The sequence below is a fragment of the Myotis myotis genome, unplaced genomic scaffold (genome assembly GCF_014108235.1).
Source record: "Myotis myotis isolate mMyoMyo1 unplaced genomic scaffold, mMyoMyo1.p scaffold_m19_p_20, whole genome shotgun sequence".
In the NCBI taxonomy this organism is placed as follows: Eukaryota; Metazoa; Chordata; class Mammalia; order Chiroptera; family Vespertilionidae; genus Myotis; species Myotis myotis.
Window position 1 is genome coordinate 8,432,677 of NW_023416325.1, and position 22,646 is coordinate 8,455,322.

Sequence of the window (22,646 nt, forward strand, 5' to 3'; positions counted from 1 at the left end):
TCTAAATCTAGCATCCCTTATCGCTCTGGCTTCTTGCAAATGTGTCCCCTGGCTTTCTGATGTCGAAACATAAGGAAACATGGAGGATGCACCAGTATTTATTTGTGCTTCAATTTATTTCACAGGTGAAACCTGTTGTCCATGTGAGATTCAGGAGCGTTAGCTCATTCGCTCTCTACCGCAGACCCAGGAGCATCGGTGTTACCATAGCTATTTCACATGGAAAAGGAGAGGGTGGCTCAGTGGTTGAGCATCGACCTACGAACCAGGAGGTCAGTGTTCAATTCCCGGTCAGGGCACATGCCCGGGTTGAGGCTCAATCCCCAGTGTGGGGCGTGCAGGAGGCAGCCGATCAATGATTCTCTCTCATCACTGATGTTTCTATCTGTGTCTCCCTCTCCCTTCCTCTCTGAAATACGTATATGAAAAGGAGAGGACCAGAAAAGCGCAGCAACCAGCCCACAGTCGCCCAGCAAGTGGCAGCGCGGGAGGCTCGATCTACGCCTTGCGACTCAGGTCTGGTTGCTTTCCTACTAGGTTTTTAAAAGTGGATTTTAAGCTTTTAGAGATTCTCCTTCAGGGAAAGAAAGTCAAAACCCACCCAGCGGCAAATGCAGAGCTGGCCAGCTCGTGGGGATTAGGGAAGTAAACTTCTTCCGTGTGAACCAGGGCTATTTCAGGATGGGGCAGAGGGAGAGGGCTGGACGGGGCACGGCAGGGGGGTGCCGGGGGACCAGCGAGATTCCAAGAACATTAAAGGCCTCACACCCAACCCTAAATGCACGAGCCCCCTGCCCACGAACCCAGGCTAATCCCAATGACCTCATTAAATTCTCTGCTGCAAAGCTGCCGCTTCCTTGGAGGGGAAGCCCCGGGCAGGCGGGGTGGGGACAGGAGGGGTGGGGACAGGCTGGGGAGGAGACGCCTGTGCTAGCTCTATTGACACTCCAGCAGGGTCCTCTGAGCTCAGTGCGTGTCTCCCAACAGAGCCGGTGGCAGCCCAGGTGTCAGACAATGGCAATATTGTCAACGCCAGCAACCAGGCTGTGGGAACTAAATACAACCTCTCCAGGGTCAGCACAACCCACAGGGTGGAGAAGAGCAATTTTCAAAAATCAAACCTCGTTCTATTGTTTTACCGACACTAAGTTTCAGATGCGCGAAAGATTCCGTTTACACGATGCATACATATAATGAGAAGAAGCTGTGGCTTCTAATTTGGAAGAGAAACTATAGATTCATGTAGCTATTTTAAAGAAGAGGTATTTTTAGGCCTGGCAGTCCTCTGTGATCTTGGTTAAGTAATTTACTTGCTCTGAGCTTTTTTTTTTTTTCTTTCCTTCCCAGTCAGAAAAGCAAATAGACTACAGACTGTTCGCTGCTCTAAAGCTCTGAGTCTTTGCAAAACTCTATAAATTATTTCAAAAGGTTTTTAAGGTCTATCTTTTTTAAGTTGAAAAATGTTAAAAATAAAAATGTCTTCTCTAGTCTGCAAACGAACGAGAGTGGGGCAAAGACCATCTTCCCTTTCAATGGAATATTTTTTTGTTTTGTTGCTCTGGATGACAAAAGTTTATTTCATGTTTAATGTAGAGAAGAAAGTACTTCACATTCTAATGAAATTTAGTATTTTTTTATTTGTTTATTTTATTACATGTTTACGAAACCTTTAATGTAAAACTGGGCAGGCTTATTTTCTCATAATTTTTACACTACATGCCTTGATTCATTTAGAAAAGAAAATATACAAATTATTGTCACTTCTCGGGGGAAATTCACCAATAAAGCAAGTAAAAAAAATAAGCCCATTTAATATGCAGTATGTGTTCCAAAATAAAAACAGCATTTATCTATGCAAGGAGTGCATATCATTTTCATTAAACCATAAGACTGTCCTTTTCATAGAAAAATTAATTAAATGAGTCCTGCCCAGGCATTTGTTAAGAATGGTCAAAGCAGCAATATCTATAGCAAGACCTGGAAACAACCCGAAAGCCCATCAATGAAATGGGTAAATAGATTCTGGTTGTTTATACACTTGGATATTATGCAGCAATGAGAGTAAGTGAACTGCAGCTACACTGGTGGTTCTTGGAAATGTAATGCTACGTGAAAAAAACAAGTCACAAAAAAATACAGCAGTGTGCTAACCTTTATATCAGGTTCAAAACACAGCCATGCTGCACAATATGCGAGGTAGGGACACAAACATGGAAAAACTACAGCGAAGAGCAGGATCTGAACACAGAACTGGGCACTGTCGGAAGGGGAGGTGCATGGCACGAGGAACACGGCAACCTCAGAAGAAACGTTCTCTGTTCATTGTATTATTGTTGTTTATATCCTCTTTAGATCTTATAAATATTTTTATCCATTCAACATTTTACGTTTCAGTATCAATAAGGAGATAAAATTTATTTAAGTCAAACCCTTCCTGGAACAGTACCTAAGTCAGTGAAACATAATGGGTAAAATACTGAACCATGGCCATCACTCGCTTGCTTTGCAAATCTGGACGCTAATACATTCCAGAGGCTTCTAGCTATGTAAGAACTTACAGCTCCTTGTGAAAAAAATGTCCTACTCAGTCTAGGGGTAGTTTGATAGCCTGGAAATAAAGAACTAAGGAAAATCTAATGAGTCTTAATTTTTAAAAAATCCGAAATTTTAAAAAACATTGCTGAAAGTCTAATCTGGACTCATCACCACACTTTTAAAAAGAAGATACTATTCAGAAATCTAAACTCCAAATTAGGCAACTGCGTTTCTCCTTTATGGAGTGAGGTTTGGATTTCTCCTCTGCTCCTCCACCCATATTTTTGGAGGAGGTTTTTTTTTTCTTTTTAATTAGCACGGTAGAAATCAGAGGTTATAACCCCTTAATGTAGTTAATCTCTAGACAACCTAGAATGTTCTTTTACTTCTCCTCTCCGCTTCCATACTATTCCACCCAAGAAGAGGGCTCTCTCTACTTCTTTCTCTTTCCTCTTCAACTAAATGAGAAGAATAACTGTGGTGAGCCAGCACGGCCATGGCATACTCAGCCCCACGTTGGGTGCCATATGTGCCAAGCCAGCTCAGCCAGGTTCGGTGAACCTGAGAGGGGGCGGTGAAGGATTGAGAAAAAACAGACAAGAGAAGAAAGCTGGGTCTGGGTGGGACGCTGCCCTCTCTGATGGAGAGCTAGCGACAGCGCCATGGCCTGTAAGCCGTCTCTTTATTTTATAGCCAGATTCCACCAGGCAAAGTAAGGGCGTGGTTACAACCTTCTTGTGGGTTTCAAATCTACTCAATTACATGCACCTGATCAAGCTTTGTTTCCTTGCTGCACCTCCTGCAGCCCATATCACTCAGCCACGTGGGGCCACAGATTCCGACCATAGGTTCAAGCTTACAATTATACCCTTTATAATTGTGCTGGGAGGGCTTTGCCCTCCAAGCTGGGACTTGCACGTGGCCATGAGAGGACTGTGCCCTCTCATTAGTCCGAGGCTTGAACCTGTCCAAACACTGTAACCACTCTCTACAAGTAATAGTATCACATGATTATTATTAAATAAGTTAATTCATGTAAGCTATTCAGAAAAGTTCCTGGTGCAGAGTTCAGTATAAGTATTTGCTATTATATGTGTTTTGTTTATCATTTTGTAAGTTCATCTCTGATTTGAAGAAAATCATTGTAGCCCTTGCCAGTTTGGCTCAGTGGATAGAGCATTGGCCTGTGGACCAACGGCTCCCGGGTTTGATTCTGGTCCAGGGCATGTACTTTAGTTGCAGGTTCTTCCCTGGGCCAAGGGCTCATGCAGGAGGCAACCAATCGATGTGTTTCTCTCACATTGATATTTCTCTCTGTCTTTCCCTCTCTCTTCCACTCTTTCTAAAAATCAATGGAAAAACATCCTTGGGTGACGATTAAAAAAAAAAAAATCATTGTGGCATGTACCACACATCTCTAGGAAGTAGAATTTTACCTAGAACACCAATGATTTCTTCCTCTGAAGTCAATCTGCCTTCCACACATACACACTCCTCTCCAAATCCCCTTTGGTGGTAAGGATTCCCAGCCTCCTGTCTGGATAAACCCAACAGTGGACAGGAAGTTACAGCTGAATCCGGTTAAATTCACATCCCCCACTTCCCAGTGGGTTTCATTAGCTCCAAACCTGCTGTGGAGACTGAAGTCTCCCCTAACCCAAGCACCTCAATGAAAACAAGAGTGTGACTGAGGCATCTACAGAATCGGGCTTCATCCTTCTTGAACGGCCTGGAAGCCCTGATCTTGAATGAGTTGAAAATTCCAACAGATGCAGATAGACGTGCATTTCCACAGCAGAGGTACCCCCGCAATTCAGTGCCTTACCAGCTGTGCGAACCCCTCCAGGTGGGGCTGTGCAAATGGAATTAATTGTACAACTTGCATTATTATGACTACTATTGTTTCAAGGGATGGGCAATACATCAAAGGGAAATAAGAAGCATTACAAAATGTCACCCAAACCTCAAACTGGAAAATGTTAGTAATATCGATACTCCTGAGATCCTCTAAGTTGTCATCCTAAAATTCTCTGGGAAAACCAGTGAGGGTTGGAACACAAACAATAAATAAATAAACAAACAAACAAATCCCCCAAATTTAAAAAAAAAATCCCCCAAATTCAGTTGAATCCCAAACATGTTACTGTAAATATTCTGACCCCTCTCTCAGTGCAAGAAAAATCCTGTGTTGTCTCTAGAAAGGTTTGGAAATGTATCCTCAGCGCTCAGAGCCTGATCTCAATTTAAGAGAGTCCTTGCAAAATTCCCCACTAAACTCCCACCCCCGGGCCTTTCACACATCACAGGGCCCTGGTCTGTGAAGAATCAAAGGAGGTATTTTGCGGGCCTGGAATGACATCATCTGCCATGGATCAGTAACAATCTTGTTTCACTGCCTCGGAACCCTGCTCCCAACAGTCTAGTTCAGCGGCCCGCACATGGCCGGGGGGGAAGTATTTCAGGCTTGTGGGCCACGCTGTCTCTGTTGGAACCACTCACCTCTGCGGACGTAGCCCAAAAGCCACCACAAATAGATGGGTGTGGCTGTGATCCGATAAATGCTCAGGGACACTGTTTGGATTCATATAGCGTTCATTGCCACAAAATATTCTTCTTCTTTGGATCTCTTTTCAACCATTGACAAATGTACAGACCGTTCGGAGCTCATGGCAGCAGAGAAAGAGGCGGGAGGCCAGATCTGGCCTCCGGTCAAGCCGTCTAGAAAATCACAGTGACGTGTCGGTCCCCTGAGACGGCCAGCTTCCCTCAGTCGGTCACTTTGAACATTTTCAAAGCATTGGATTAATACTCCTCCCCAACACACTGGGAGGTAGGTCTGTTCTGCCAATAGCAGGAACCGAGGCACTGGGACCTCACAGTCAGTGGGGGGGTCCTAAGCAGAGTGGTTTTCTTTTTTTAAAATATATTTTTAGCCCTAACTGGTTTGGCTCAGTGGATAAAGCATCGGCCTGCGGACTGAAAGGTCCCAGGTTTGATTCCGGTCAGGGGCATGTACTTTGGTTCTGGGCACATTCCCCAGGAGGGGGTGTGCAGGAGGCAGCTGATGGATGTTTCTCTCTCATCGATGTTTCTGGCTCTCTATCCCTCTCCCTTCCTCTCTGTAAAAAAATAAATGAAATATATTTAAAATAAATAAATAAAATTAAATATATTTTTATTGATTTTAGAGAAGAAGGGAGAGGGAGAGAGAGATAGAAACATCAATGGTGAGAGAGAACCATCGATCAGCTGCCTCTTGCATGCCCCCCACTGGGGATTGAGCCCACAATCTGGGCATGTGCCCCGACCAGGAATCAAACTGTGACCTCCTGGTTCATAGGTCGACGCTCAACCACTGAGCCACACTGGCCAGGCGACAGAGGGGTTTTCTGACAAGATGTACACTCAGACCTCGGCTCCCACATGGCCTCCGGACACCAAGTACACATGATTGCTAGCAAGGCACCGCATGAATACCATGACTGTGTTCTGATACAATAATAATGATCCTTTGTGACCCAGGATGAGGAAATTCTTTACTGCATCGTTAATATATATGATAATTTGGCTACATGTGTGGCTGGGCGGGCCATTGCCCAATCAGAAGTCACCAAGGAACGCCTCTGATAATAAGCACGTACTCCTAGGACAAGTTCCAAAGTGAAATATTCCATTCTCATTTGAAAAGGTATCTTCCTCCTGGGGACAAGTGCTGAGCAGGCATCAGAAGATCCAGGCGTCAGCAGAACTGGCTTCCTTACCCGGACTCTTCTTGCCAACATTCCCTCTCACCTCCCGCCTCCCACACCGCCCACTCCTGCCCACTCCCCTCCTACTGGAGCACAGACATGTGTACTTTGCTTCTCTGAATTCATACCTTTAGCAATATTCTCCCCACGCTGCCAAAGATCCCTATCTCCCTCAGAGTCCTATTGGAACAATGGTCTGAGAAACTTGGGGACCAAGTCAGGCTCCCTACACAAATCAACAGGGCTCCATGGCAGCCAGGAGGACACCGCCACATGCCCCATCCCACCTGCTCCCACCTGGCCCCCACCCACCACTGCACCTGGATGGGGTCACTAGAGACGGCTCATGGGAATCTTCACTCTAAATGGTGGGCGGAGGTAGCACCCTCTTCACTGGGGCTTCCTTCCCACCATGAAGAGGGAGAACGCCTCGTCAAGAGAAGGCGTCTCACACCATGGAGCGGATTCACCAAGTAGAGTATTACATCAGCAGCTACTTGACTTCCTAGGCACCAGTGACTAGCTGGGAAACACAATTCCAGGAAAACAAATCCATGTAGGGCCCTGGTCCCTGCAGCCCTGTCCAGAGAATGGCCTGCCAAACCACTCAGAGTGCAACCCTCAGCCAGCCCCCACAGCAACTCAAAGGCGCTGATAGAGGGACTTCCTCAGCAATTCCCTGGGAACCACAGACCCAGTGATATACTAGGACAACGGGTAGCCCCCAGACTGCTACCTTTTCCCACACCGTATTCTCCTCTAAAAGAAAAGACTCTCCTTAAACTCCGCGCTTCAAAGAAGAAATTAAACGTGTGGAGAAACTCTGCCACTTTCCTAAAAAAAAAAAAAAAACCCCAAAGTCCTTGGGATGCACAGCAGCATGAGGAGACATAGCTTCAGGGTAATTAACCGTGAGCAAGTCTTGTAAAAAAGGAAGCGGCAAAGCACGTTTTCTGATGCCGTAGGGTTGACCTGTTTACGCCACTCATTTACAAATTTACAAAATTCTGAATCCCCATTCTAAAACAGAAAGGGGGGGAGGGGGGTTGAAACCTATCTATCCATGAACTTGAACAGCTCACAGACCACCCAGGTTGCAAGAGGCCTCCAAAGGCCGCGAGGGCAATGACACAGCCAACAAGAATGCTCCAGACTGAAGTGGGGTGGTTGTGTTGTGTTTCGTTTTGTTTTCCAGGATATTTCATTTTTCTTGGGTTTACTTCACCATTATAGTGATCTTTCCCTGAGGGGCTGTGCTTTAGTCAATCAAGATGGGGTTATCATTTTAAGATAATTGTTTGTAACAGAAACTATCAATTACAGAGCACGTACGTGCTAGGGACTAGGCTGAAAGCTTTACATACATTATCTCATTTAGCCTACATGACTAACCCTGCCAGGTAGTTATTAATATCTCCCTTTTATAGATGAGGAAATTGAGTGTCAGGGAGATGAAATGACTCGCCTAAGGTCACACAGACAGTCAAATGCAAGCAAACCGAGGACCATCGGACGGGAAAGCCATACACTAGGATTGCTCCCCTAAAGGGCCTCACACGTTTGAGTCATGGGGTGTAAACTGCACCAGCCTCATCTGCAAGCTGTTATCTACACTACAGTAGTTCCCCAACGTGACTTTTCAGGATAATCATAGAGAAAGCTTTTTAAAAATAGAGACTCTCAGAAGCAGCCAAACTAGACATAATGTGAAAAACCATCTCGTATTCTTTTAAGTCAGGGGTGGGGAACCTTTTTCTGCCAAGGGCTATCTGGATATTTATAACATCATTCAAGGTCCATACAAAATTATCCACCTGAAGACCAGCCTGCTGTATTTGGTCAAACATTGAATTAACTCACCCCTAATGCCTTGGCAGGGCCAGACCAAATGATTTCTCGGGCCTTAGACAGCCGGCGGGCTGGATGTTTCCCACCCTGGTTTAAGTGATGCCAAACCACTTGGTGAGGCTTTTTTCCCCCCAACAAATACTTCATAAAAAATAGTCCCAAGTTGTAATTCTTCAAAGCATTGGTCTGGCATTTAATTGTTAAACATTTTCTCTCTGGTTCACAGCAACCAATGAATACCTGATGGGAATTCCACCTTTGATGGCCCTAGAACCACAGCTCAGAGCCCATACGATGAGTTCAGTGTCGCACAGTCGGACGGTATCAAGTCCACTAACACGCCCCCCGCCCCAAGACCTTACTTCCTGTGAAGTCTGCGTGCTTCTTAGAATTCTTCTGGAATCACTCAGAAACCCAAATCAAAAAGGGAGATGAGAGACAAGAGACTGACTGGCACACATTAAATGATTATAAATATGTACAAAGGAGTTCATAGGTTTAAAATAAATTCCTATGGACCTGGCTTTCTATACAGTAGTGAGTTCTGTGGAAAGGGACAGACCTGAGTTCGTTTACACACTTTCATATAGATTCTAGGTAGTACTGAACTTTATTTTTAATTTTAGTTTTTAAATATATTTTTACTGATTTCAGAGAGAAGGGAGAGGGAGAGGGAGAGATAGAAACATTAATGATGAGAGAACCATTGATTGGCTGCCTCCTGCACAACCCTTACTGGGGACTGAGCCTGCAACTCGGGCATCTGCCCTTGACCAGGAATCAAACTGTGACCTCTTGATTCATAAGTCGATGCTCAACCACTGAGCCACACCAGCCGGGCGTGGACCATCTTTCTTGATGAGATTTCCTCCATTCCCAGCCCAAAGCCCAGCTTGCTTCCTCGCTTTATGAGGAATACGGCCTCACTGGAGGGGTTCGGGAGGCTGATGACACAGCCAAGGTTCAGTCCCTTGGCGTGAGCCCAGCCACCGTGCGTGTCATGCTCAGAGGACTGGCTCCTGCCCCCAGGAATGTCTGTTCGCTGGCCACAGGTCCGACAGATCCACCATCCATTCCGTCATGTCCTATTTGGCCACCATCCCCTGGATGTGGTCACTCATTCCTGCTGCCCGGGTACACTGCCAAGCGCCACAGCACAGCCACTCTGGCTATAAAAGGTCTGATGAGGGCCCTGGGGTGCTTTGATTTAGTGTTTTCTTCTCTGCCCATGTGTGTGTTTAGGCCCAGAGGGCTGGTCTGAGAAGGGGAAACCCTTTGGCCAACTCTCGACAGTACAAACTGTTTCATCTACACACGAAGGAGTTTTTTTTTCCCCTCTGAACGGGCACAGGAAGGCAGAGCTCCTAAAGGGCCACATTTGTGTCAAAAAATCTTAAAAAAATATTTCTAAATTGGCCGTATGTATTTTGTAGAGAAGAGAAAAATGTCTCGGCTGCACCGAGCATCTGCCACACCCATTGTCACTGTCACGTGGTCTAGGTTATCCTCTCCAAACCACAGGACGACCATTGATTATCCTGAAGACAGCTCTCTGTGTGATCACCATGGTGACGGTTCCCATCCCTCCCTAACAACCCCTGGGACCACACATCAAACAAAGCCTAAAATCCAATCGTGGTTACAAAATATAAAGAGAACACCACCAGCGTATCAGCCGATATCGACATCATTCTTCCCGGCTAAGCAGCTACATTAACATTTTTAGATCCTTGGCATTCACAGCTGTCCTTCCATGTTTTGTTTTGTTTTTCAAGTTAAATTGTCAACAGCAATGGGCCATTCTCAAAGCCAAGGATGGCACGTCATACCAGCAGATGCCATCAAAGGCGATTTAGTGTGGTTTTCAACATCATTAAGAAGTGGGGGAAAGAGAAACCTAATCACTCTTGCTTGCATGATTATCGATGTATATTTGGGAACACACACACACACACACACACACACACACACTTCCCAGCAATTCCTCTGGCCCTGGTGCCCAGTTCAGGAACCACTCACTCAGATGCCAAAGCATTACTGGGTGAACAGCAGTTACCTTGGTGATAAATAATGTCCCCACCCAGCCAGAGGCGGTAAGGAAGATCCGAACACCAATTTCAGAAGTCACAGTGGCTGTGTGAGTGTGAGCTGTATGCGTGTCTACCTCTAAAGTGTTCTTATTTCCCCTCTGTGAGACTGAAAAGCTTCTGTTTCAGGATAGAAAAGCCATTAAGAAAGCCATCAAAAGCCCCACAAGATCAAGGGTTTCATGCGTACGAGGGTCTCCCGTACTATCATTTTTCAATGTTTATATTATAGAGAATTTCAAACATACAGAAAAGCACAAAGCATAATGTAGAACATCTGTGTACCCATGACCAAGCTTTGCCAAAACTTAATGCTTGGCCATGTTTACATTAGGCCTTTTCCTTGATAACTACCGTAATTACACAGGCAAATAAAAAGCTGTGAGGAGCCTTCTCCGATCCCATACCCTTGCCTCCCTAAACAATACATAGATATTTTGCATGTTTTCCAGCTTTATATAAATGGTGTCTGACTGTAAGTGTCAATCTACACTTTGTTTTTCTTCCTCAGCATTGAGTTTCTAAAATCTATCCATATACACACAAGTGGATCTGATTCATTCATTTTCATCACTGCATAAAAAGATAGCACAGCCCTAGCTGGTTTGGCTCAGTGGATGGAGCGTTGGCCTGTAGATCGAAGGGTCCCGGGTTCGATTCCAGTCAAGGGCACATGCCAGGGTTGCAGATCTCCAGTGGAGGGCGTGCAGGAGGCAGCCGATCAATGATTCTCTCTCATCATTGATGTTTCTCTCTCTCCCTCTCCATTCCTCTCTGAAATCAACAAAATATATATATTAAAAAAAAAAAGATAGCACATATGATTTCTCTTTTTTCCTTCTAAAAAGCAGTGATTGTTTTAGATTTTTCGTATCACAAGCAACACAGAAATGAGTGTTCTGATACACGTGTCCTTTTGCACACGTACAGTGATTTCTCAGGACATCCACACCGAAGTGGAAGTGGGAGCTACAGGATGTGTGTGTATCTGCAGCGTTACTGGGTGTTGCCACAAATTTCTCCAAAGGAATTGTACCAAATCCTACCCCCACCATCAGAGTATGAGAATGTCTGCTGCTCCACATCCTTGTCACGAACTAATACTGTGAGATTCTTTCATTTTCGCCTACCCAATGGGTATGAAATGGCTTCTCCTGTTCACTGGTGTGTGGCTGACTACCAGTGAGGCAAACTTCCTCTCATGCTTACTGGCCTCTAGCTCTTCATTTCTATGAACTGCCAATTTTTGTACTTGCCTTTTATTTTATTGCTTGTAAGAGATATTTGCCTATTCTGTGACTTGGAGAATGCTGCTTCGGGTCTTAGCTTCCCCATCCGTACGGCGGAGATAATAATATCCATCTCTTAGGGATGATTTGAAGCTGATCATGAAGACCGAGTCCAGTGCCTAGGACATGTGAGACACTAAAAAACACCATCACTATTTCTACTATTGTTCTGAATATGGATAAGGTTCAGGATAGAAAGCCTTTCTCCCAGATGTGTAGCTCCCTTTGGAATAAGTACCGGAGGACTCAGAGGAGCTGCCTCAGCAACTCTCCTTGTCCAGACTATTTCCCATGATTCAAAGACATGAACTCAGTACCTGGTTATGTGTAAGTTACCATCAGAAAAATGGGGAGTCAGTTCCCCTAGATCATGCTCAAACTCAACATGGAAGTTACACTTCCTTCAATCCACACGTGGCTGTGGCCTCCTTTGTGAATGACCGTGAGCCCGAGTCGGTTACGTTAAAGTGTGGCAGGAACTCTGGGCAGAGGGCAAAGGGCTGTGGAGGCTGGCAGGTAAATCAGGGTTAGGGACCTGTCAGGTTTCCCAAGATGGAAACTCAGCCGTGACTTCATGGGATTCCACCAGGCCCAGGGCCAGTCCCTTTCCCCACACATCAAACGTGATCCTTGGATAAGAAAAGCCGAAGGACAATTATCCTGTCACTTATCACAGACACGGGTGTTTTGTAATAATGGCCAGAAGCACACTGACATCCCCTGGGGGGGGGGGGGGCAACTGGTCCCATTCAGTGCTCACTGTGGAATTACCTATATGTCGCCAAGATCCAGAGGGACACGCTCCAGAGGACGTGTTGGTGAGCGACAGACGCAATAAAAAGGACCCGTGTCAGCCTCCCTCCTGGCGCTCTTGACATCCTTCATTTGGTGGTGAGAGCTTCCCAGCTTGGCTCCTGTTCAGGGGCAGCCTGACCTTTCCTGGGAGAAAGGCTGTGTCCATTCATCCTCACAAACCCTGCCATGGAGTCAGCAAGCGTGGATAGCTGTCCTCCAGGCCTATCAGGTAGTCCTGACATCAGCACCAATGGTAACTGGCAGGGTCCCTTTCCAGATGCACTTGTACGTGATCTAATGCTCAGAATTCTCTCCCTTCGGATTCCTTTTCAACGGGCACTAGCAAAAGCAGAGACTTCCTGTAGTGACTGAAGAAAGAGGCCTTCTCAGAGCAATCCTGGGTAAGAGTCAACCCCAGCCCAAATATAATTAGCCCATCTTCTGATATCTATCTAGGTGCACTGCTCTGTTCCTTCAATACGTGCCAAGTTTCCACCTTCCAGAAGTTAAACTGCCATATAAAAATGCCCTGGCGATGATGAGTAATTAGACACCGTAATGGAAAACTAACTGTGTTTTTATTTAGAGCATTCGTTTTAACGAGACATTTATTTTTCTAACTGTTATTAAGCTGCAATAAAAATCAATGAAATCCCGAGGGTTTGCAAAGGTTTTTTTGGTTAAAATGAAAACAAAAAACAGAAAACACACCATAGTATTTCGTTGTCTAAGACCACCAACTTTGTACAAGGCCCGGATCTGAACCCCGTGATTAATACATTCTACTGCCTATTCTATCCTGTCCTCCATGCAGGGGGGGGGGGGGGGGAGCCATTCCAACATCTGGAGCAGCCAAAACGGAGACAGGCCCTGGCGAGGGGGGAGAGAGGGGCCTGTCACATGTAAAATGTCTTCACCCACATAGTCTCAATCCTTCTCTTCCCTTCCTCCTTGTCATACTGAGCCCGAGTGTGCCACTTGAGAGGAGTGGCTCATGACGGTTCTGCGGACGTTCTGGCTTCGAAGAAGCTCAGCCAGCTGTGAGCATGGGGTCCATCCCCCCCACACAGAAAACTCCTGCTCCTCCGCATGCTGCATGGACCCAGGACTCCCCAAAAGAGAGCACTGAAGCTTCGATCTATGCGTCACATCCAAATCCTCGCAGCCCTCTCCACCAGATCCCAGTTATGAGTTCGGCAACGGACTCAGCGACAGGACCCGAATTCACTTCCCTCGGCCAGGACCAGTGGCAATCGTGGGGGTTGGGCTCACAACACCCACAGAACTTCACAGGCTTCGTGCACATGAGGGAGGCTCAGATCCAGACGACCTGCCTGGCTTTCATCTCTGTTCTTCTTCCTCCTTGACCTCAAAACAAAAGTGCCAGTGACACCTAAAACTGCTCCTGGGTTAGCACTTGCTCAGGCCTCCACACTGAACGCACATGCCGGGCAGACCCCAGGCTCTGGGTCTCCTCCCCTAAGGGGCTCCAGCGTGTGTCTAAGTGGAATCACACTTACAGGCCCTACGCTGACAGAAGGATTTCCAAAGCCACCTTTGTTTTGTCCCTACAGCCACTGAAGGGCACTGTGGCACACACAAGGCTAAGTCAAGTAGCTTCAAGTTTCAAAAGAAACCCCTTTTTCTTTTTCTTTTTCTTTTTCCCTTTTCCTTTCTCTCTCTCTCTCCTCTCTCTCTCCTCTCTCTCTCTCTCTCTCTCTCTCTCTCTCTCTCTCTCTCTCTCTCTCTCTCTCTCTCTCTCTCTTTCCCTTCATCTCTCTGTACAATCCTCAACTGCTTTTCATACAGATTCCTGGGATATATTAATCCTAACGATCTTTGCCTTTAGATTCCCGAGGTATGTTAAAACTGGCAACTTTATCACTGCTGTCCACGCTTGTATCACAAATTGTTTTCCATCCAGACGTACAACCGAAAAACACACAAACGAGCATCTCTGTAGGAAACTGATTTCGTAGAGTTAACCATGGGTACGGTTTCATTGGAGTTCATTTGAGTTGTCGTTAACGAGGTTAACATGACAGTTTTGCTGGTGATAACGCCCTTTAGGTGGAGTTCAAAGAGGAAATTCCATATGGTAAGCAAAAGCATTGAAGTGTCACAATGCTCCCCATCCCAATTCCAAACTGCCCATCACATACTTGAGAGAAGGACCACAAAGGGCTTGGCAGTGGTTCTACAAGTAGTCTAGAGGCATTTTTCAAATATCCCAACTGTTTGTCAAGATTTAGAAGAAACTTGACATTAGTGACTCATAACAGTGCCATCACTGAGCAAGCATAAATATTGGTTGAGTTAAATTATTGCATTCCATGAAACTGAAGATGACAGGTGTTTGGAGAGGTATGGTAACCTGTGAACGAAACTTCTAATCATTTTCTCATTAGAAAAACACAACCAGAGAAGAAACGGCTCATGCAGTAGTCACTAGTTAAAACTGACTCCTGAAAGAACCCCTCAGCATCCCTATTCAACAAAGGAGTTATAACATTTAAGGGATAATAAAACGACAGCTGAGGATCTCAAAAGAGCTCAGCCCAAATATAGTCTCTGACCCTGATGAGTCCTGGCCCTGTGAGCCCCTTGATTTATGTGCCCTTACAATGGGAACAGGAGACGCGGTTATGAGTAATTGCTAATAAAAGCCTATTTGCCTCTGGCAGAAATGCAAATGCTTGTTCGTAATGATCATTTTCCCAAACCCCAGTTTGCATTTCTCCATTAACATTCCAGTGCCCAGCTCCCAGCTCCCAAGATCCTACGGGGTCTGGTTTCTGACTGAAAGCCAGAGCTGAGTTTGGGGAGCCACAGGAGCCAACTCCAGAAAGCAGTAGCTGGCTCCCGACCTCCCTACGAAGTCATGATACCCGTCCGCACCTCCTTTCATTTTTCACTGCGATGACACCCAATCTTTGTGATTAAAAAAAAGAAAAGAAAAATGAACCCAAGGACACCACCCCAAAGAACTTGTTTCTCTTGGACCCACCAAAGGATAAAATGTTCTCAATGCCACCTCCTCAGATAAACACCTTTCCCCAAATGCCCCTTTTAATTGGCTGGTTGTCTGTGCCTTGGGTGTGACTGCAGGAGTTTACCCCCGGGTGTGTGACCACGTGGGAAAGGTCTTCCTACTCCTGGGTACCCTAACGAGAAGGACAGCGTGGGTAGCACGGACAGAAACGACGCCCACACTGATGTGACCCTAGCACTTTGCAAAAAAGTGTCTTCTTCTAGGGCAGTGGTTGGCAAACTGCGGCTCTCAAGCCACATGCGGCTCTTTGGCCCCTTGAGTGTGGCTCTTCCTAAGCCTCAGGAGTATCCTAATTAATTTAATAATAATGTACCTACCTATATAGTTTAAGTTTAAAAAATTTGGCTCTCAAAAGAAATTTCAATCATTGTGCTGTTGATATTTGGCTCTGTTGACTAATGAGTTTGCCGACCACTGTCCTAGGGGACACTGGTCTATGATCCCTTCCACCTCTATACCTCCAATCAGCTATGCAATAAGACTGGCAAATCACAGACAGATTCAACAGGATCATTCTGCCGGAGAAGGGGGAAGGAATTAGACTATGGTTTAAATTTTTTTTATCCTCACCCAAGAATGTATTCACTGATTTTAGAGAGAGGAAAGGAGAGAGAGGGGGGAGAAAGAGAAAGGGGGAGAAAGAAACATCAATAAGCCACCTCTCATAGGCACCCCAACCAGGGATCGAACCGAAAACCCAGGTATGTGCCCTGACCAGGAATCAAACCCGAAACCTTTGGTTTACAGGAAGATGCTCCAACCAACTGAGCCACGCGGCCAGGGCTGGACTATGGTTTCAGTGGAATAATTAAAAGTCACGTACTGGTCATGGGTTGTAAAATGTCCAAATGTCTACATTCACCTCCCCACAAATATGTATGTGCAAGTCTGCGGTAAATCTAGGTTATACTATAAATAATTATAAGTAATTAGCACAAATTATAAGCACAGTCACTTGGTTTCTCGGTATCCTCCTATGAAAATTCTGAGGGTAAACTGTGACATCGTTGTTTTTGTGAAGCGAGTTATTCATTTGTTTCCAAATACCACTGAAGTTTAGAAACTCTGCCTGTGTCTAAAGATCAAACTGAAAGAGGGATCCCCCAAAGCTACTGTGCGGGTACCCCATCCCCCTCCGCCCTGCAGTCTATTCTGTCCTGGAGGACAGGTTTCTGCAAGTGACTCTTCCACCAAGAAGCATAAATCCCAACCAGAGAAATCGACAACACACTGCAGACTTCAACAGAGTTTACGACACCCTAAAGGGCACCTCATGCTTGGCCTTTAGTCACTGTCTATGCTCTAATGTTGATGTGTGATCGTTACTAATTCCCAAATGGCAATATGTTTCCATTCTGAATGAGGATCACTGTGTTCAAACTGAAAAGTAGACCAACGTGTTATATACCAAATTAATTCTGAGCCTATTGCACAGCTCAACAGGGGTCTGCAGAACACACCTGTTTTCATATGGTGGCTTTCTTTGCGCTTCACTTTTTAAATCTTATTTTAAATGTAATGATAAACGTTCCTTTCGTTTGGCTTAATTTCCCACACAAGGTTCCTTCTCAGTGATTATAATGTGACTTAGGAGATCCCCTGTGATTTAGAAACAGCTTTCTAAGACTAAAATCACACCATTTGTAATAAGAAATGGGCCTGTGAAAATAGAGAGTAATTTTTTGAAGGTGAGTATTCCATTAAGGTTAGCATGCCTGATAATAAATCTTTGTCAGGTGATTACGTAAAATGTTTCCATTTCCCAGTTTACCGGAACTCAAGATCTTCTGCCTGAGGAGATTCAGTATCATGAATTGATATTTGAATTATTAATCTAAAGAACATGGACTGCTTAACTATGAAGAGGCCTTTTCGATGCAATCGCTTTCTTTCCACCCCAATTTTATATACTGTTATGCAGGGTGGTGACTTTTTGTATCTTAGTTTTCATTGTCTGACCTGACAAAGTTCACTTCTGTTGTTTATTTAAATCTTAAAACAGCAGGCCAAAGGATGAGAAAGTTCAGTAACTTTAATTCCAATGTGTGCCTTTCACTTGATTTGAACTTTTTAATGCATTGGTTCCACCAAAAGTGCTAGTTATCTTGATACAGAAAAAAACTACAGTTTCATTATGGGTGACGGGTGCCAAGAACTGACTGCTGTTGTTTTTTAATTAATAAAAAAAAAAAGATTAAGTTCATCCAAGCTAAGATTTTTGATCCTGAACATAACCGTTAAAAGCAACAAAATGCTTTGAAAGTAGGGTATTTGCAAAACCTTTGCGAAGTCACTAATGGGATTCCCATGATCTAATACATGTAAGGCTTTAACTGTAACCGTAAACCCACTGAAAGCTTTGGGTCTGAAAGTATGGACTATTGTAGCCAGTTTTTATGGGTTTAATTCCACTGGCAAATCCCAGTTTCTGTATCTTAAATCTCAAGGAGAGCAAACTCACAACACATTTTCAAAAGAACAATGCATAGAAAGCAAGCCCTGGGATGAGAGGGCAAGAAAACCAGCCACGACCCTCTCTCACGAACCATCAATGAACACCAGAAGCACAAAACTGAGCAACGCTTTTAGTTCATGATATACGCGCACAGTTCTCTTTTAACTCACAGCCTCAGATGAGTCATTTTATTTTCCTCTGATTAATTTCCCACACAAGGTCCCGTAAAACACAGCACTTAGCCTTGACGGATAACTGGACCACTGATTTCAGAGGCTCTTTATTCCTTGTTTTCTTCTATGATCCAGTTCCCAAACTGATAAAAGTCAGAAAAGGCTGCCTTCAAATCAATGCATGCTGCGAAGTTACTAAAAAACAAACAAACAAACAAACAAACCTGCAGGCTCTATGCTTGACCTGAGTGTTTAGAAGTTGTTCTGTTTTGTCCTGGGAACCTCCAGGTAAGTAACCTTAGCAAGGCGCATTGAGATTTGTGATTAAAACAGATCCTCTCTGTTTAATTTGCGATGAAAAGGAACTGAGTTATTGTAGTAAATTATTAAATTTATGCTTAACACAAGATGCAGCCTACCTCCCCTATCCAACATCTACGAAAACTATCCACCCAGGGTTTTTACGCGGCAGGCACACAACTGTAAAAATATCAACATCAAGGATATCTACCTTGTTTCTAAAATGTCCTATTTGTTTCTTGTCTTGGCTATTTCGGGATTTTTAAAATTCAGTATTACAAGTTGTGGTATGGGCTCTTAGGCCTAATTCCACCTGACAGATAAAATTTATTTTACAAAGGTGTAATTGAGCATAATACTCATGTTATAACCAAATACATGTAGGCACAATTCGGTTGTAAGAGAGCTTTATGGTATGTATTTACACACATATTCACCGACTATCCTACAGGGACTTCCAATGGAACCAACAGAAAGTAAAGGATTTCAATCACTGCCCAGGTCTTGGCCTGGCCATTCCAAAAACGTTTTTTAAAGCCACTGCTAGCCCTTCAGTTTCCTTGTTCAATGTAAATATGACTAAATTAATTTACGTCATGCCGTCCATGCAACAAACATAACCTCAAAGGGTCTTTTGGTTTGAAATGCCACGTGGACACCTTGAGTTGAAAGCACCGTCAATAACTTTTTTAATAAAAATTGCTTCAGCTTTTTGTTTTGTGTTTTTGTTTTTGCTATCCCTACGTTTAGACAGTCTCAATTCTCTTCATGTACTCAAAGTGTTTTTTTTAAAAAAATAAATACCTTTGGATTTATTTTCTACATAAAGCTCCGCTTTTTTCAGCATATTTATGAAGTGCTCTTGATCGTCACTATTGGTCTTAGTTCTTGCAGAGAACGAAACCCAGATGTGAGGAATGTTTTTATTGTTATCACAGTTGTTTTTTGGTTGTTTAGTTGAGTTTCGTTTCGTTTAGCAGGCACAGAAAACTAATTCCGCTTACAACACAGTGCGACATATTCCGGAACGATTTCCCCCAAAGGGAGATCCTTTCCAGTCAAGTTCAGTGAATATGGGATTTTGTCGAGAGCCTTCGCATACCGCTTTCCTTGAAAAATTCCCAGTGAAGACCGAAGATTGGAGTTAACTCAAGGCGAGAAGCAACACCACTTCCTGAAACAATGTTTTAGGCGCTGAACCAGGTCAAGAGTTTGAACTTTCTGACCGAAAACCCAGGCGGCGCTGGGAAGCAGGAAGCGCCCTCTGGCTCCGGCGACCCGCTCCTGGGGCGCGTCGCCTTTTCCCTTTTGTTCCAACCTAGTGTTCCACACCTTGACCAGCCCTTCCCAGGGATCGCCTTCTCCCAGACCGAAAAGTGCAGCCGCCTTAGCAATCTGCCCGCCGCTGAGAACTCTAGTCCTCTCGCCCTCGGATGGGAGGACAGAAGAGGTAAAGCGCCCGACACCAGCGAGAGAGCTAGCGCCCCCTTCCCCCCCAAGCCCCCAGCGGGGCGCCTTACCGGTACAGGAATGCAGGGGCTTGGGTCGCACGACCAGCGAGGGGCACACGGAATAGAGGGAAAGTTTCTCAAAGTAGTCGCAGGTCTCCTTGGAGAGGATCTCGTCGATCATGAAAGTCTTGTAGCGCCGCCTGGCTGCTTTGAGTTGGCCGGGCGAGGTGAGCCGCAGCTCCGCGTGGCAGTGCATGGTGAGCCGGGGCCGCGGGGCTGGCGCACCGGCGGGGGTCTGTGCCCGGCGCCTCGGCAGCCGGGAGGCGGCGGAGCCCTGCCTGGCGGGGCGCGGAGGGGAGAGGGCACCGGGCGCGCCGGCCGCGCGTCTAGACCCACCCGCAGATCAGCATCTTCGCCGCGCCTTTTTGGGGACGCCGCCACTGTCAATCAGCGCGCGCTTCCTGCAGGGCCGGGTGCGGACTCACGCCGAGGGGCGTCGGCGGCCGGGAGCCCGCCTGTGCCAACTCGGCGGGAGCCTGCGCGCCGCGTGCCCGTCGCCCTCCTCGCCTCCTCCCGCCTGCGCGCGTCTCTCGCTCTTCTGCCTGACTCTCTATTTTAAGACACTCGCTTCGCCTGTCCTCCCCGCCCCTCCGTTGGAACAACCTCCAGGTGTGTGTGTAGCGTGCGCGCTCGAGGGTGCGCGCGGTGCGGGGAGCGCGCACTGCCCCGCCCGCCGGCCTGGCCTACGCGGGCCGCTGCCCCCAGCGCGTCCCGGCGCGTCTCCTTCGCGCGCATCTCACTACCCACCTGGCCCCGCTCCCCCCGCCTTCAAACCAGGGACGGGCGGGCATAGGTCCCTTACTAGGAAGAAGCCGAGTCCTCGGCGACCCCAGAAACCAATGTGCCCTTCTCCCTCCGGGCTAGGACCCCCACCGGCCTGGTCGAGAGGACTGCGGTCGCCCCTCCGGTCCCCTGCGCTCGCTGCCCGTGCGAGCCGAGCATCGGATGTTTGCGCCGATTGCAAACTTGACTGCCCCATGGAGATCCCAAACCATGGATGACCCTTGCCCTGTCCGCTATCCCAGTAATAAACTGTAGAAATAAAAAAGTAACCAACAGAAGTGTGCATTCCTTTTTATTTGTAAATGATGTATAAACTTTTTCGGTCGCCAGCGCCGGCGTGCCCTTCGCAGGCAGCGTGTTCGCGGCATCTCGGACCAGGGACACTCCCGGCAAAGCAACTTCTGTCCCTCTTCCCTCGCCACGCCGCGGGGTTCCGGGAGCCGCAGAGACACACGCTCGTTAAGCGGCTGGCCTTCTTCCTCCTGGGCGCCTACCGTCCTAGTGCGTTCCCAACCGCGTCTGGAGGAACTTTTGTTTTCAGTTGTGATCCTTGGGCGAGGGGACCCCCCACCCCCACCCCACGCCCAGCCTTCGCTCCAGGGAGGCTCCCACTGCCCGAGTCCTGCCACCGCGCGGGCCGTGCGCGGAAACCGCCCCGGGGCGCCGCGTTCCCACGGTGTGTCTCCAAATTGATGTGCGCGGGGCTGAGAGGAAATCGAGAATGAAAGATGCGGATCGCTTTCTCCGAGACCGAGTTTGGGAGCTGGTGACGTTTCCTCACTCGAAACCTGGAAGGGGCCCGAGTCGTGGCGGGGTTTCCCGAGGAGCTGCTTGCCCGGGAGCGAGTCGCCGCAGAAGCTGGGCGACCCCACCGCGAGAGCAGGCGGTTCGATTCAGAGGGACACAGAGGGGGAACTAAGCACTGAACACTTGGAGAAAATAGGTAGTAATAACCCCAATCAGGGCCGAGCGCCAGACACGGCACCTTTAAGAAACTTCCTTCCCGGGGTGCTTGTGTGCCCCTCCGCCCCCTCCTCTTTATTTACAATCGTTTGTCCTTTATTCTCCTAATCCAATCCGGGCAGAGGCGGCTCCAGGTGTCCGGATGGTGGCGCGCGTCCCGCGGAAGGTCACCGCTCTCTGGCCCGTGCGCGCCCCGGCTCTGGCGGCGGATCCCGCGGCGGATCCGCTATCCCGCGCGGGGCGGAGGGCCGCACCTGGACCAGCCCAGCATCGCCGTCTGGCGCCGAGTCCGAGGGGTTCTCCTGGACGCAGGAGGAGCAGGGACCAGAGGGGTCCCAGGGGCGCGGCGTTCCGGCCGAGGACAGAATTGGGTGGGGAGTTATAGTTAACCCGTGGAAAATGCGGGGATGTAGGCAGCCGCCGAGAAATGGGTGTTTGGCAGAATTTGAGCGCCGCGTGCCGGGGGCGACCCCACGGGCAGCGCGGACTGCGGGGCCGATCGGGCGCTTGCGGGCCAGCGCCTGGGCGACTGACTCTCCGTTTCACCTTGCGACCGGGTCGAGGCACTGAGCGTTGCCCGCTCCGACTCTTCCCAGGCCCTGCCGTGCGCTCACGGAACGCGCGCGCTCCAAATGAATCTCCGGGGCCCTCCATCCTTTCATGCCCCCTTTTCCTTAACTCTTTTCTCATCCTCCTGACTATGTTAGCCTCTAGGTCTCTTCCCATTCCTTTCACCGCTCCCTCCTTTGCAATGTTCCCTCCCATCCTCCCACTGTTTGCGCCACTTTCGTTCTTCTCTATCCAACTTCCCCTGTCTCTTCTCTCTTCTGCCCTTGTTTCCCTTCTCTCCATCTTACATCCCCGTTTCTCTTTTTCCTTTCTTTCTTTCTCTTCCTTTTCTCGATCTTTCTCCTCTTGATCTCCTCCTTCCCTCTCTTTAGACCGGGATCCGGAGCTGCGCGGGCGCCCGTGCCCCTGCGCCGGGGCGCGCTGGCAGCTGCGGGCAGCGCACAGAGAGGGCAGCGCGCGCGGAGGCTCCAGCCGCCTGGCCCCGGCCGGCTCCCTCCTCCCCGCTCCTACTCGACTCCAGGCACAAACTGCGCCCA

At 47.4% G+C, this 22,646-nt stretch overlaps 1 protein-coding gene and 1 long non-coding RNA gene across 6 annotated transcripts in view; one reads left to right on the forward strand and one right to left on the reverse strand.

The window, feature by feature from the left end:
* The window catches only part of BARX2 (BARX homeobox 2), a 57,645-nt gene extending 37,348 nt beyond the window's left edge, over window positions 1-20,297 (reverse strand). For 3 of the 5 annotated variants that reach the window (XR_004974840.1, XM_036353741.1, XM_036353743.1), the window contains exon 1: window positions 19,804-20,295. Coding sequence is in view for 3 of the 5 variants with exons in the window: in XM_036353741.1 (XP_036209634.1) it covers window positions 19,804-19,990 (187 nt within the window). In the remaining 2 variants the exon portion in view is untranslated. Of the gene's footprint in view, window positions 1-19,803 lie in introns of all 5 variants that reach the window. The other 2 variants (XR_004974839.1, XM_036353742.1) reach the window with 2 other exon arrangements.
* Window positions 20,297-20,870, forward strand: LOC118678277. The gene is made up of 2 exons (XR_004974842.1): window positions 20,297-20,403; window positions 20,659-20,870. It is a non-coding gene; the product is annotated as an uncharacterized LOC118678277 (long non-coding RNA).
* Window positions 20,871-22,646: the final 1,776 nt, after the last annotated feature.